We start from the raw sequence: 16,259 nt of genomic DNA on the forward strand, positions 1-16,259 counted from the left end.
GGCATGGAGCCAGTTCAGACACATCCTTCAAGATGTGGCTCGCAAGTTCCCTCCTCCATACTCCATGTGGAAGGAAGACTCAGACTCGGGAGCATTGAGGAAAGAAAAGTAGTTTCTTGCAAAAAGGCGTAAACTAATTAGACTTTGGAAGGTCTGGTTTGCCAAATTACACACACACAAGCACACACGCACACAGCAGGTTCTAAAGGAAAACACACACTCACAATCACCAGGGTTGCCGAGTTTTCATCAGTTTGTTCTTGATGGAAAAGCAGCCATTTCTCCTAATGTTATTCTTTCTCATGAAGCCACAGGGACACCCAGAATCTTCAGACATCAGCGTTCCAAACACTGGGGACAGGATTCTCATTAGGGAGTCAGCAACTTATGCAAAATGCTCCTTCATTTGGGAACTCGCACTGGACAGGGTGCCCCTGTTATTCCTGCTTTATCTCAGAGGGTCAAGTGTGGGTTTGGTTTTGGTTTTGGTGTCAGTCGCCACAGATGGGATGTCTGTGCTGATGCCTGACGATGACAGTTTTATTAACTCTGATCCTGGCAACACCCTCATGGGGCAGGCATTTGATTCATCACATTTTACAGAGAGCGGACAAGGACACTGAGACTCAGAGAGTCAAAGGGATTTGCCCAGAGTCAGAGCTGGGAGGTGGCAGAGCTGGGATTTGCGCCCAGCGCCCAGCCCCTAAATCTGGGTCACTCTTCTTTGTCCAGCCACCTCCCTGCGCCCTCCCTCACCCTTACTCAGCTGTCTGTCTCCACACTCACTCACAGCTCTGGGTCAGGCACTGTCTGTTGTGCTCACCTCTGTATCACCAGCTCCTGGCCTAGGCTTGGCACATACAAGGAACCCAGTACATGTCAGTAGTTGATTCATTAACGAGGGACGTGACACCCATGAAGTTTGCCATGAGTGCTGCCTGCAGAGAACGGTGCTGAGGCCTTTGGGTGGTGAAGGGCTCAAGCTGCCTCATCACAGTGGACCCCACCGACTCCGAGACCCCGGCCAGCTGATCGGCGTGTCACCCAAGCCTCCTAGTGACCCAGGGCCGCTCCACTCTCCAACTTCCCGGCAGGCATAATCAGCCAGCATGTTCACGGCCCGTGTAGGACTCCTGCCCACCCAGAACCAAGACAAAACGTGCACCTGCCAAACGTGATGCTTTGGGGCAGGAAATGAACACAGCCAGAATTCCCAGAGATGAACAGTCCGCTTCTGACAATGGTCCATCTGCCAGCCGACAGGATGAATTTGCTTTGGGAGTGACTGATCCTCTGGCCAAGAGTATTTCTGGCCCCAGCAGGTGGCAAGAGTGGTGGGCAGTGCCTGATGCCAAGAACAGCCACAATCCAAGTACTCACCAAGAGACTCTGGGCCCCAGATCAGTGGATTGTTCATCTTTCTATGTATGTACTTTCAAAGTTCTCAAAAATTGAGTAGTTGGAAAGAGAGCTCAATTCAGACTGACTCATGGTAGCTGAGCCAGGAGATGGCCACATGAACCGAGAAATCAGTTCTGCTTCAGCTATTTATGCATCGATTCTCCCCTTCATTCCCAAAAGATGTGAAGGGAATTGATAAGTGACATTACATGTTGTCTCTGGCTGGTGGCCCTGTCCATGCAGCTGGCAAGACATCACGAGACAAGCCAGCTCGCCTGTGCATGTTTTCACTCATCCAATGAAAGCCTGCGGGGCCTGCTGCACTCTGGACACCGGAGCCCATTCATTACGTCAGTCCTGGCTCCCCCATCCCTCCTCCATCTGTAAGCTGGCCCCATTCGATTACTTCTCCTTGTGTCTTCAGGATGCAAGGGACTGTGACCTGAGTTCAAATCCAGCCCCGGCTGGTTACTGTCTAGGTGCCCTTAGGCAAATCACGCCACCTCTGAGCTTCAGGTTGATGAGTAAAATGGGGCACTGAGGCCTTTGGGGCTTGCTCTGGACTTAATAACTACCGTTTATTGAACATACTATGTACCAGGCACTCTGCTAAGTGCTTTGCATATTTTCTCGCCTTTAATGTACAAACAACCCTAAGATGCAGGTATGGATATTCCTTTTGCTAATGAGAGGTTGAGGGCAGGGACTGTGTCCGTTTCCTTTGCCCCTGCATCCCCAGCACCTGGTATGGGATTTGGCACAGAGAAGAGGTACAATAATGTACGTATGGAGGGCCCGGGACCCAACTTGAGCCAGTCTGATGGCACAGCTGGCCTTGCAGTTAGGTAGATGTGACCACACGGTGCTTGGCATGTGGCCAGCCCTCAGTAAATTAGAGTCCCTTTCTCCCGCTCTCCTTTAGTTTATCCAGATGAATTTTCCAGGGCTGTGGCTCTCACTGCCTCTGAGCTCACTAAAAGACAAAAACGTCTTCAGTCTGGCAGCACCTGGGAGGGAATGGAGCAAAATGTGGGATTCATTTGCTGCTGCTTTTTTTTTTGGCTGCTCCGTGGGGTTTGCGGGATACTAGCTCCCCGACCAGGGATCAAACCCGGGCCCCTGGCAGTGAGAGTGCCAAGTTCTAACCGCTGGACTGCCAGGGAACTCCCTCATTTGCTGCTTTAATCTAAACTAACGGGGTCTTTCCCACAGGCCTGTGGCTGCAGACCATGCCAACCCCATTTGAAAGGCATCTGCATCCTCTTGGTGATGCAGATATCCTTGACCTTAGCAGTCACACCTGCTGAAATGCATTTGCTCACACATGGAACCTGGGTCGTCTCAGCTGTGTAAAGGCGAGGATTCAGGAGCTTGCTCTGGCCTCTCTCAGGGGCCCGGCCTCGCTGCTCCACCATAAACCCTCAGGGCTCAGCCACCGGTTGACCCACGTCACCCTCCTCCCGCAGGTTGGCCGTCGACCCCCGTGCCTACTAGATAAATCCACTCAGCTTCCAGGGGCCCCAGGTCTGAGCTGGAAGAGCCTCCAGAAATGGCTTTGTTTAACATCTTCATCTTACAGGCAAGGAAAAGGAGACCGGGAAAGCACGTGGTCTGAAGGCAGTGATGACCGGTGTTTGTGTTGGGAGTTTGATGTTGTTATGATAGAGGAACCCAGAAATGCCCAGATCCTAGCCCTGGAAAAGCTCCCTTCTCCCCACAGGATTCCCAAGAGTAATGAGCACATAGACTCCAGCTAAATGTGGCCAGTGTACCTACCACTGACCACCACCTAGGCTGGCACCAGAAACCCCTGGGGAAGAACTTGGCTGAAGCTGTGCTGGGTCACACCGCAGGCTCAGCCCCCAAAAGCTCCACTCCTGATGCGGGGACCTACCTCGTCCTGGCCAGCGGCATGGAGGAAGGGAGTCAAAGGAGAGAGGGAGACAAAGAGGGCACCGTCCCCACCAAACGGGATGGAGACGGGGCCACAGAGAGAAGATGTGGTCCCGGTCCTCCTCGAGGGACTCAGCTTGGAGAGGGAGCAGATCTGCAGCCTGACTTCCCGATGTACAGTGACCTGCCCACAAGTATATCAGTGTCCTTGCACTTGACCAGTCAGACCAGCACCCCCTCTTCCCTTGGGGGCAGTAGTGGGAGGCCTGGGAAGAAGGTGGGCAAAGATGTGCTGGTATAGAAGGAGGAGAGGCTGTGAATTTCACTGCTCCTGCAGGTGAGACCAGACAGAGCCCAGGTCCTTCACTCCAAGGCCAGAGCCTGTGCCCTCTGTCCAGCCATCTCAGGACCATCAGCATCTTCTGGACCTGTTGTGCAGAAGCTCCCCTGGGGTTCTTTATTCCAAGACCTGTCTCCCTAGCCTGCCTTTCCTACCACCTGTCAAGCCATCTATAGACGCACTTCTTACTCCTAACTCAAATGTATACGGGGCATGAGGAGTGGGTTAACCCCTCATTAGGAAAGTCATAGAAAAGTCTGCTAATAATTACCCAGAAGGCCACAGTTCTCCACGCCACGGGGGTCAAAAAGGCCTGGTTCAAGTCTCAGCTCCACCATTTATGAGCTCTATGACCCTGTGCAAATTATGTAAGTTCGTCAAGCCTTCCTCATAGTAAAAATAGATCTAACGACACCCACCCATCAAGATACTGTAAGGACAGACAAAATAGCATGTGTAAGGCACCTAACACGGCCTGGCTCACAGTAGATGCTTGGTAATTGGCTAAGATCGTTGCACAGCAGGTGGTTTGCAGTCTTGAAAGCATTAGGACACTGTAAAGGGCACTTAGCACTCAGTGTAATCACAGTTTGATGATCCAGAGGCACTTCAAGAACATCATCTTGGGGTCAGTCAATACGATGGGCCTCGGTTCATCCTTTTATCCCATGGACGTCAGAAATTATGGAGTCTTAGACTCAGGGTTCCAACGGACATTTGGAATCATCTGGTTCAGACCCCTACACATACAGGATCCCCTTAACATCATCCATCAGAGGTCTCTACTAGTGTCTGCTTACTTGCTTCCAGTGACAGGAAGCTTAGACACTGCCCAGGGTAGTTAGGAACTTAGGAACAGATCGATTTAACCTGAGAGTCAGTGGCCTGTGGGCTGTGCAACATCAGGCCCTGCTCAGAGAATCTGTTAAGGTGGCTCGTGTTCAGCTATTTCCAGGGAGGCCTCTGGCACCGCAACAGAGCCCCGAGTTCTTCAGTGCCTCCTCAGATCTGCTGTAGGCGTTTCAGAAACATGTTTTTATCCATTTTGAACTCAGAGCTGATCTGAGTCCCATTAAGCAAGTTCACAAGAGACAGTGTGGAGAACCGAATGCTGATTCATTTCAGTCCACCATAATTGTCACTTTCAAGCAGATGGAGAAGGTGTCTGGGTTCACTGTCCAAGCTTCTGGGGAAACAGATTATCTGCCAAAGCTTCTCTCCACAGGGAGAGGAAGGGAGTTCTTTTCCTGGCCATGGTGAGCCCTGGTGACCATCCCACTCTAGTGGACAGATCCCTCCTCCAGTGACCATTCTCAGTTTCCTTCCCTCCTGGGCCTCCCCCTTGCTCAGAATTTTGCATAAACAGGTCCCTTGCGTGAGTCCCAATTGATAGTAACTGAAGAATCCAGACCCTCTACAGTGAAGGAGCATCCCTCTGGGGCTTTGAGGATTCCAGGAGGGGACGAAATCACAAGTCTCCTTAATTTACATATTACTGAAGCATCTCAGTTCACAGCATTCTGTAATGGAAACTGTTGGGGTTTGTTTCCTTGTATCTAAGATGTCCGTGACCATCGAGCCTGCTTAGCCAATATCACCAAAACGGTTGTCTTTTAGAAAATTGCCAGGCCTGTTTTGCAGGACAGAAGATTAGAACCTTCCTGCCTGTGGGTGGTATGTTCCCTATACTTTGTGTTTTAATGACAGGGTCTGAGTTTGGGGGCCTCCATCCCTGCCACCCCAGCACAGATGTCCCTGTGTGAAATCTGACCTTTCAGGTCTCTACTATGTTCTTCTTTATTCTTTGTGTCTTCCATCTTTGGTTCACTCATTTACTCAGACATCCATTTCTTTATTTATGCAAAGCCCATTTCCTGGATTTGCAGAACTTCTCAGGAAATACGGATAAATATAAAACATCAGGACCAAAAAAACACAGACGTGAACAGGAGGCATGAGCCAGTTGGGGAGCCCAAACACAGCAGAGTGGACCCTGCAGCCAGGCCTGGACCTGAATCCCAGCTCCGCCACTTACTAGCTGAGCACATGTACCCAGTCACTGTGCCTCAGTCTCCTCGCCTGTGAAATGGGTCTAGTAGTACCTTCTTCAGAGCTTGATTGAAAAGATTAAGTGGGATAGTATATGTAATGCGTTTAGCAGAATGGCTGGCAAGAAGTAGGCATTCAGTAACCACTATCTTTGTCCCTGTTACTGTCATTACATATTCTCTTGTTATTACCCAGTTGCTATACCTGAGCTGTGACTTTAGCTACTCATTTCCTAGCAATCAAAGCAAAAGCAGAAAGCATTGACTGCCTGTTTCTCACTTCTGCGAGGGGATGTGGAGATGCCAGCTCCAGGGGTAACAAGACCTTCCATTTCAACCTGACTCACTCTGTCTGAGTGTTGCACCCTCTCCTTTTAGGAGCTAAGTGCCCAGGTTCAGGCTTAATTAGCCATTAGAGCTTCAAACAGCTCTGCCTTTGGCTAGCTAGAAAGGTTACAAACCCGGAACCATGTGGATGACGCCATGGCTGGGAATGACCTTTCCAAGGTGCTGCCTAATTGTCAGGAGGGCGGTAGCAGGGGCGTCTGCAGAAACTCAGACGGGAGATAATGATGTCTTCAGCTTTGAGCACCTGGGTACTTGGAAGAATGTTAAATAGGCGACAAGTCCCAAGTTGGAGTCTCATTTGGGTAATTTTACATTTTGTAATTTAGCAATTGCTGGAGATTGAGGCTTCGGGGGACTGTTGCCGAACCTGGCTCACAGCTTAGCGAGCAAGGTTTTTATTCTTTCTGCCACATTTCTCTGCAGAAGTTTGATGGACAACAGCTGCTCATCTTCAAAATGAGAAGCCTTCGTTCCAAGATGGGGAGGGGGGAAGGGAGCTGATGTTTATTGAGCACCTACTGTGTGCCAGGTAGGAACAGAATCCATCTTGATCTTGTTCCCAGTCACCTTGGGAGGTGTAAGCGTTACTACACCTGGATGCAGGTGTTACATTTTCCATTTTTACGAATGAGGAATCAGACGCCCAGGGAGGTTTTGTGACTTGTCCAAAGGCACACAGCCAGTAATGAGCAAATCTGGGATTCTAACCCAGATGCGTCTGACTCTAAACCACTTCCTATTGACCCTTCTTTTCTGCTGCCTCTTATGATAAGCTTGCTACCCTCAAATTGCCTGTAATCTAGGTAAAAGAATGGAATCCAGCCTTAAAAAAGGTAGATAGCAGTACCACATGCTTCACTGCAAGTGCCGAGACATTGAGCAGTTCAGAAGAGGAAGCCTTCTCCTTCCAGGTGGCAGGGAAAGCTTCAAGGAGGAGGTGGCAGGCCTTGAGGAACAGGTAAGCCTTGAGAGGCTGTGAGGGAGACAGGAGGCCTTAGAGCCGGAGACTGGCAACAGCAAAGATCCAGAGAGAGGAAGTGAACGGTCTGGGGAGGGCAGGTGACCCGAGCCAAGGTTGCTGCTGGGAAGTTGGGAGAAGTAAGATGGGAGAGATGAACAGGGTCCAGAATTCCAGGGCTTGACTGTTGAGGGGATGCAGGCTCTGACTTGAGTCTTTCATATCAGCACTTTCTCTTGATGTGTTTTATCCATCAATCAGCAGACATCTTCTGAGGGCCTGCCACGTGCCAGGACCTGTGCAGGGCACAGAGGGGACAGAGGCCAGCCAGACCCCATCCCCGCCTGCTGAGAATTCGGGTGGGAAGGGACTCCCTTCTGAGCATGCTCCCCACTCCATCCCCAGCCATCCTGCCTGCAGCTGCGCAAACCCGCCCATCTGCTGGTCCCGGAGGCCTCTCTTCTCTCTCATTCTGCTTCCTGAGGCCAGGATCTCCAGCCCCCGGTTCGGCCCAGCCTTAGATGCCCCTTAAGAGGATTTGTTGAACTGCACCGAATGAAGCCAGTTGATTGAGTGCCCTTCCTGCCAGGCCCTTCCCATGAAGTGTCTCTTTGATGGTCACAGCCAACCTGGGTAGGCCCTAGGCCTGCCTCACTCCCCCAGCAGGGCTCTCTCCATCGCCCCATGGGGACCGTGGACCTTCCCCTTTCATTGTACAGCTGAGTGTTTACCCAGCTCATCCAGGCTGCACAGCTAGTAAAAGGCAGGGCCAGGGGAAAAAAAAAAAAAAGGCAGAGTCAGGTCTGGAGTGGGCTCCTCTCAGGGACCCCGGGGAGCGGCGGGCGCTCTAGGCTGTGGTCAGCCCACCCCTTGGCAGGTGGCCTTCCAGAAAGGTCCTGGAGGAGTGCCAGGCCCAGGAGGCACCTGGAGCATTTGTGGTTGCCACAGCACCACCTTGTGGTCACTCTTGGGGCGTGCACTTCACAAGCCCAGCCTGGAGTGGGTTTCCAGCAAGAGCTCGCTGGGGAGTGTCTACCGGCTGCCTGAGGGCTTGTGAAGAACTGAGTAACTGCTCCTGCTTTCTGAGAAATTTCCGTGTCAGCCAGCTACATTCTCCTTGTTTGCATTTATTAGGCATCAAAGATACAAAGTGGGGGGTAGGGAAGTTCCCTGACAGTCCAGTGGTTAGGATTCGGCACTTTCACTGCCAGGGACCTGGGTACGATCCCTGGTACGGGAACTAAGATCCCACAAGCTGCATGTCATGGCCAAAAAAAAACAAAAAACGATACAAAAAGGAGGAGGAACTAATATTTACCAAGTACCTGCTGTCACAGGTGGTTCCAGACGTCATGCCATGGACCCTTCCCAGCAGCCCTGCAAGTTAGCAATTCTTGGGCCGGTTTCCAGATGAGGAAATGGAGAGGCGTGGTCTGGCCCAGCCCAGGCAGTGCAGGGCCCATCAGACCCCTGCTCACACGTTATCAGAGCAGAAGTTCTGCCCGCCTAAGTATGGCTGGACCTTTCTGGCAGCAGCTGCCCAAAGTGTGCTGTTATTTCAATGAACTTTTTTATCTCCAGATAAAAATCAGGAGGAAATGATCTGAAAAAGAATTTCCTATAAGAAAAGAAAGAAAACTCAGATCCCATTAGTGATGTCATCTTTTTTTTTAAATGACCAAAACTATACAAGATCACGGTCCTGTGACACTTTTTTTTTTTTTAAGATGGAAGGGAACTCAGATGGGGTTGTTTTTGAGAATTCCACAGCATCCCAGACATCACTGGGGGGCCCTGCCATGTGGCAGGACTATGTGGAGAAAGTCTTTGGCAGAGAAGAGGAAGAGCAATGACCTAGAGCAATGGGTATCTCCCATTACCCATCCGGGGACCTGGGCTCAGGCTAAGGAGGTCCATGGACACACACTTATGCTCACGGGGACATCCAAAGATACAGACTGCTGCCAGATCTGAGCCGCTTAGCAATCTGGGGCTCCACGGTTTGGCAGAGCTATTCATGCAAGGAGATGGCGGAGTTTGTGAGAAAGACATTACTACCAGCAGCCTTATCAGTGATCTCTGCCCTGACTTTCCTTACCAGCAGTCACTGGGCCATCTGTTTCAGAAATGGAATAAAGAGTTGTAAAGCTTGGGAGGGGATAAGAGGAAGCAACCATGGGGAAATCTTATTTTGTACCTGGATCCAGTCACATTAAGTAAATTACCCAGTTGAAACATGACCACCTTTTAAAATAACTGCTGTCAGAAAGCGAACCTGACACTGTAGCCCAGAGAACATCAAAAGTTAAGTGGACTCAGACTTGCTAAACTATAGCCAATGCTGTGGACACCAGGTTGTCACCGCTAGCAGAATGATAACAACCACTGTGGATTCACAACCAGGTTCCCAACCACAGGCATTATCATGCAGGATCATGATTTGTGTTATTTCTATTTAGCATGGGTGTTCCAATTTAATATTTTTTTAATTTATTTATTTATTTATTTATCTTTGGCTACGTTGGATCCTCGTCTCTGTGCAAGGGCCTTCTCCACTTGTGGCAAGTGGGGGCCACTCCTTATCGCGGTGCGCGGACCTCCCACTATCGCGGCCTCTCCCGTTGCGGAGCACAGGCTCCAGACGCGCAGGCTCAGTAATTGTGGCTCACGGGCCTAGTTGCTCCGCGGCACGTGGGATCTTCCCAGACCAGGGCACGAACCCGTGTCCCCTGCATTGGCAGACGGACTCCCAACCACCGCACCACCAGGGAAGCCCCCCAATTTAATATTTTTATATCAACTCATAATGTATTTATTTTGTAAGGAACCATTACCTCAGCTGGAAACCGAGTATTATCATACATGAAAAGAATCATTAAAAAATTAAAACATTAAAAATAAAACAATGCTATTAAGATCTAGCATGATGTTGTCACCTGCCAAAGGCCCTGAGCCTGAGACCTATCCTTTTTCTTTTAAAGAGGAGACGATTAACATACAGTGGAGAAATATTAGAGCTATATTAGCAATTTCTGGAGTGGCAATAGTGTGAACTAATCAGCCTGAAAATTCTCTCACTACAAATACTCCAGAAATGCTAGATGAACTATAGCAAATACCTCTTTAAATACTTAGCTGGGCTCCCAAAAAATAAAGGAAATCACCAGAGGTGAGGAACAAGGAGGGAGCAGAAAACCAGAGTAATAAGCATGTTGCCCTGACTGGGGGGAAAAAATATGTCTCCTTGGGGAACTCAGAGACACAGGGCCATGCCTCACTCAGGTTTAGGGTTCACATTTATACCACCTGCATGATCCCAAGTTCCCCAAGTCAAAAAATTGACACCAGACTAGTCTGGGGAAAAATAGGTCCTCAATCCAAACTACACAGATTCCCATGTAAGAGCAGCTTTAAAGATGAACTCTTATTCCAGACTTAAAAAACACACAGGGGGGAAAAAAAAACACCATGTGGGAAAGTCACAAACAAACAAACATCAGGATTAGATGCTCAGTCTAATAGAACAGTCTGAAAGAGCTCCCCCCTCAAAAAATAAGCAGCTTTGCAATTATTAAAGATATAAATTAAAACATTGAAAAATAAGTGGAAAGAGTAAGACTTTGAAAAAAGAACAGGGAGATTTTAAAATAAATCAAATGGAACTTTTAGAAATGAAAATACAGTCATTGAAATTAAAACCTTGGTGGATGAATTAAACAACAGATTAGACAAATCTAAAGAGAGAAATAATGAACTGGAAGATTGATTTGAAGAAATTACAATGCATCACAGAGAGATAAAGAGATAGAAGATAGGAAAGAAAAGTTAAGTTCAACATTTGCCTAATACCAACTCCAAAAAGAAGAGAGTAGGAGAGAGATACAGTTTATTGGCTGAGAGTTTTCCAGACTTGATTCCTGAGGTTCAAGGAACATGAGTCTTGAGAAGGATAAATATTTTATACCTACGCACATCATAGTGAAATTGCAGAACTCCAAAGATAAAGAGAAATTATTTAAATGATTACTTTAAAAATGATTTTTTTAAATGATTACTTACAAAGAAAGCTCAACTAGACTGATGAGACTTCTTAAAACAATAGAAGCCAGAAAAGAAAGAAAAAGAACTGTCCATCTAAAATTCTATATCCAGCTAAACTATCATTCAAAATGGAAGCCAAAAGGTATTTTCAAAGACTGAGCAAGTTTACCTTTAAGAGACCCTTGCTGCAATAACTACTCAAAGATCTACTTCAAAAAACAATGAATATTGCTGTGATAATACAGAGAGAATAGCACTGTTCCCAGAATCCAGGGCCATGCTGGTAAACACTAGCTGCCTTTATCATAATTGAATAAGAGCCTCCAGACCCTGCTCTGCAGCTGTGACCTCTGGCCCTCTGAATCTGGTGTTTGTGCTTGATCTTGAACTTGATCAGGATCAGTACTTGAACACCCCACCTTGATCTTGCCTAAAGGGTTCTGCCTTGGCCTGCTTTTCCAGTTCTCTAGGTGGATCCTGCCTTCACTCAGGGTCCCCAAACCACATCCCTGAAAACAGCCACTTGGAAACAGCCTGGCTGGGCCACCCCCGCACCCTGGCATCATTCCCACCCAGTGTTCTTCCCACTCCTTCCCCTTCTAAGTGAGAATTCAAAGAACCATTCATCTAGTACTGGTATCATCAGGGATTTTTAACCACTTGCTTATTGCACATGACCTATCAGTACTTTGCAGTGTTTCAGATATATTGTGTATATCTGTGGTAGACTGATTGCAAAAGATGGCCCTACTTCTCCACCCCTCCCTGTATCCACATCCTTTTCAATATGACCCTGAAGCTCTTCCCATCAAGAAGTGGAGTCAGTTTCTTCACCCCTTGAATCTGGGCTGGCCTTGTGACTTGCATTCACTAAAAAAGGTAGAGGAAATGACATCATGTCAGTTTCAAGCCTAGGCCTCAGAAGGCCTTGCACATGGATTCCACCCTCCTAGAACCTTGCCATTGTCTTAAGAACAAGTCAAGGCTAGCCCACTGGAGGATGGCAGATTACAGGGAGCAAAGCCAAGTTATCTTAGCCAGCCCCCAGCCTACCTACCAGCTGGTTGTAGACACATGAGTTAGCCCAGTGGGATCAAGCATGCCTGGATAATCTCAGCAGAACTGCCTAGCCCACTGGTAGGATCATGAGAAATAACAAATGGTTACTTTAAGCCACTGAGTTTGGGGATAATTTGTTACACAACAATAGCTAGCTGATAGAACATATATGACATTTTATTTATGTGTATGCATATATATAATGAAATTGCTTGTTTTATACTGGCTCACAGCCTACAGTTTACCAGCAGCTGTATTTCCAAGTTATGTCGTCTTAGTCAGTTTGACCTTTCTGATGGGGAATTGAGTTTGGGTGTTAGGGTGTAGGTGGATTGCCATAACTCTCCATCAAAAAATAGAAAGTGTGTCATCTTTCATGTGGACCCCTTTTTCTTTTTCTTTGCATTATCTTTTTGCCCACTTGGTTTGGCACATGTTCCCGAGATTGCCAAAGCAGAAGGTCATGTGCCTTTGGTGTGGTGCCCACATCAGGATATTAATCTTCTAGCAAAGTCTAGCCTGCTAGTGCATCTCTTGACTCAACCGAATTGGAACTGTTCATCTTGGCAGGGTGTGTTGTTCTGTTTTTAATATACGATTTTAGAAGATGTCACAGTTATCAAAAGACATCTGTTTTGAGTCAAGATTATGTTTCATAGCAAAGGGAAGTAGACAGGAGAGTAGGAGAGAAAATGTAGGAATAACTGAATTCCACTCTGCCACTTACTGTGTGACCTTGGGCAAGTTACTTAGTGTCTCTGAGGCAAGCTTTTCCCGTCATAAAATGGGAGTAGTACTGCTTAACTCCTAGGATCATTATGAGAAGTAGATGAAATAATATATGTATAAAGCTCTTAGCCTATCCTGAGGTAAGCTGTGATGATGATGATGATGAAGATAAAGAAAAGAAGGAGGGGGATTAAGAAATAGAATACCAGAACTTTGTTTAAAAAAGAAACAACTTTGCAGCAAGATCTCTCCAGTTTCATTCCCAGCCTCTAAGAAGTTAGACCAACATTACTGTCCATGATGTTTGAAGGACAAAGCCAAGGCAAAAGAGTTTGTCACTAAGCTCAGATACATTTAAACATCCTGACCCTTGAATTCCTAAACTCTCACTTAGCTGGAAACTATTTCTGGGCTGTCACTAGATACCAGCTGAAATGCAGAACAGACTGTCATTCAGTCAACTGGCTCTTTCATCTCCATGATAGCAGACCTTGCATTTGATGGGATTTCTTTCCCTTCCATGGAATTGCATCTGTCAGTTGCTTTGTCCTCAGACAGACCCGGCTTTAGCCCACCGCTCCCCCACCACCACCCCGCCCTCCAGGGTAGGGTGGTGGAGAACGAAGAGAGGTCAGGCATGCAGATTAATTTTTTGGGTCCCAGGATGCTAGTAACAGCCTTACCACTTTGCCAAATGAAAGAGATGGAAATCAAAAGGGAGAGATGAAGGCTTACTCCTTCCACAAAGAATTCATCCCAAATCCTTATAATATATCCAAACGGGCTCCCTTAAACGATTCTTTCCAGTGTGAACCTCATTCCACTGGGGGTCGAGGGGTGGGGGACAGTCAAAGCCTCCCTTCATCTCCCTTTATGCCTGGCTCCTGCCCTCTCCTTCTCCCTTTGGCCACGTCTGTGTGTTTATCATGGGCGCGTATGTGTATCTTTGGAATGGATTTCATTTGTGTTAGATGCAGTTCATATCATTTACTTCAAGGTCTGTTTTCTGGACTCGAAGTCAGGAGATAATTTCCTCCTTCATTCCCACCTTATCACTCACTGCACACATGACCCCCTGCCAGGAGGGAGAAAATCCTTCTTTTTTGCTTCTCAAACTTTGGTCTTTGCAGCCCAGGAGAATCTCATTATTGACAGTGTGATAGGCCTATGGGAGTTTGTGATGTTGCCTTTCTGGCCGTTTGATGAGATTTCTGTGTAACTCCTAGAGGAGGGTGTTTAGAAAGACCTGGAAAGCGCTGCCTGGGCCTGCCTCACTTTCAGAAAGCCCACTGTATGGAAAGGACAAAATGACAGAGGGGAGGCTGGGACTGGTTGTCCCCAGTGACAGCTGGTCCTCCCTCATTGTACAAAAGGATTCTCCATGGGACGCTTTGAAAGGGCTGGCCCTACTTGGTACATTTTAAGAATGTTTAGTTTAACAAAAACTCAGTTTATATATGATTTTCAAGGCCAAGGCTGTAGTGTAAAGGGACACTTGCCATTGTGAAGAACGGCCTATTCTCAACTCTTGGGTTTTCTTTTGAAAAGCTAAGACGATCTCCAGACTGCCAGGAGCGCCAGGTGGTAAAAGTGTCATATCAGGAATCTGGCGTGAACTGCTGAAGGAGTGATAAGAGCAGTTGACAAGATAGAAACTGATTTATCTAAATTCTGAGTGATAAAAGCAAGTGAGGATGGTTGCACAACCATGTGAGTGTACTTAATGCTACTGAACTGTACACTGAAAAATGGTTAAGGTGGAAAATCTTATGTTAGGTGTATTTCACCACAATTTTTTTTTTTTTTTAATTTTGGGAATTCCCTGGCGGTCCAGTGGTTAGGACTCCGAGCTTTCACTGCCGAGGGTGTGGGTTCAATCCCTGGTCGAGGAACTAAGATCCCTCAAGCCGTGTGGCTCGGCCCAAAAAAAAAAAAAAAAAAAAAAAATTAAAGTAAATGAGGAAGTGTTTAACCATTGCTTACAGCTCTTCAGCTGCTTCTCTCTAGAGGCTGTGCTCTGAAGGAGGCCGATGCTACTGTCCACTGCTACCAGATGCCTGGCATCACCACTTCCCACAACTAACTCCTAAAATAGTGCCTGCAATTAGCGGCTGGCTAGAAACAGGCACGGTGACTATAATGGCTGAGCCCTCTCCAAAGACAGTGCCTCACGCCCACCATTTCTCCCTAGTCGCCAAATTGATCATCTGCACGGGAATAACAGTGGACACCACTGACCAAGCCATGTGCCAGACACCGCCCTGAACATATAACCTCACGCCAGCCCTGGGAAGTCAGTATTATTATATTATCTCCATTTTAAAGATGAGGAAGCTGAGGCTCCAAGTTATTAAATAACTGACTTCAGTTCACATAAAACCAAGCTTTGAACACAGATTTCTCTTGTGCCAAAGGTCCAGCTGCTTCCCCTGGACTGGTGATTCCCAACCTTTTTGAACCTGAGCCCTTTCTTTTTTTTTTTTTTTTAATTTTAGCAATTTCATGCATCTTTATTTATTTATTTATTTATTTATGGCTGTGTTGGGTCTTCGTTTCTGTGCGAGGGCTTTCTCCAGTTGAGGCAAGTGGGGGCCACTCTTCATCGCGGTGCGCGGGCCTCTCATTATCGCGGCCTCTCTTGTTGTGGAGCACAGGCTCCAGACTCGCAGGCTCAAACCTGAGCCCTTTCTAATGGCAAGCACTTCACAGCCCTGCATATGGCAGTCATCACACTTCCAGCATCTCCTGGAGGAAAAAGTATGTAATGACCAAAAACTACCTGAATCCAGGAATTCTGTGAGTTGCAACAGCATCTGATACAGTCTTAGAATCATGACACCTGCTGTGTGAGACAGGAGACATTTAACTGGCCGACAGCAGTTCGCAATTGTGCAGTTTCTTAAGCCCTTGAAGTTGCTCTGGATCTTTGCCCCCAGAGATGGGGCACCCTGAGCTGTACCATGAATCATCTGAAGGGTCTGGAGACCCTGAGCCTTCTTATTATGTAGGCCAAGCCCAAGGGGTTTTTGTTAATACAGGTGATGTTGGGTGCTTCTTGGGAGGTCACCGTGAGCCTCTGGGTCACATTGTCGGAAGCCAGCAGAGGAGACTGAGGCAGAGCCAGCTTTGGAAGGACCGGTCATTATTCTTGCCCACTGCAGACTGCGGTCAGTCACAGTACCATCCGTTCCCCTGGAGCAGAGCTCTGGAAACCAGCAATTGAAAGAGCTGAGAACCCTGGTTAAATACTCTTCCATTTACTTTCAGCCAAGTCAGCACTCTTCATTTGCTTTTATCCAGTCTACAGAGATCCTCAGCTAGAGCCTCTCGGAAGAAGTTATACCGGGAGGAAAATTTTAAAAATTTAAAAAATAAACTTTTTGCATGTATTCTCAACATGAAGGGTTGCTGAGTCCCACAGCTTGCTTTCCTTCATCCCACA

The 16,259-nt window shown here is 47.5% G+C and overlaps 1 protein-coding gene across 9 annotated transcripts in view; it reads left to right on the forward strand.

Annotated features, from left to right (window-relative positions):
- The window catches only part of TMCO4 (transmembrane and coiled-coil domains 4), a 92,733-nt gene that overhangs the window by 57,554 nt on the left and 18,920 nt on the right, over positions 1–16,259 (forward strand). Inside the window, exon 14 of one of the 9 annotated variants that reach the window (XM_082399543.1) lies at positions 838–1,958. The exons of the other annotated variants lie outside the window; for them this stretch is intronic. Coding sequence (XP_082255669.1) covers positions 838–890 — 53 coding nt within the window. The 3' untranslated portion in view covers positions 891–1,958. Of the gene's footprint in view, positions 1–837; positions 1,959–16,259 lie in introns of those variants that run through there. 9 annotated transcript variants of the gene reach the window in all.

The sequence above is a fragment of the Balaenoptera borealis genome, assembly GCF_965194805.1.
Source record: "Balaenoptera borealis genome assembly, chromosome: 1".
Classification (NCBI taxonomy): Eukaryota; Metazoa; Chordata; class Mammalia; order Artiodactyla; family Balaenopteridae; genus Balaenoptera; species Balaenoptera borealis.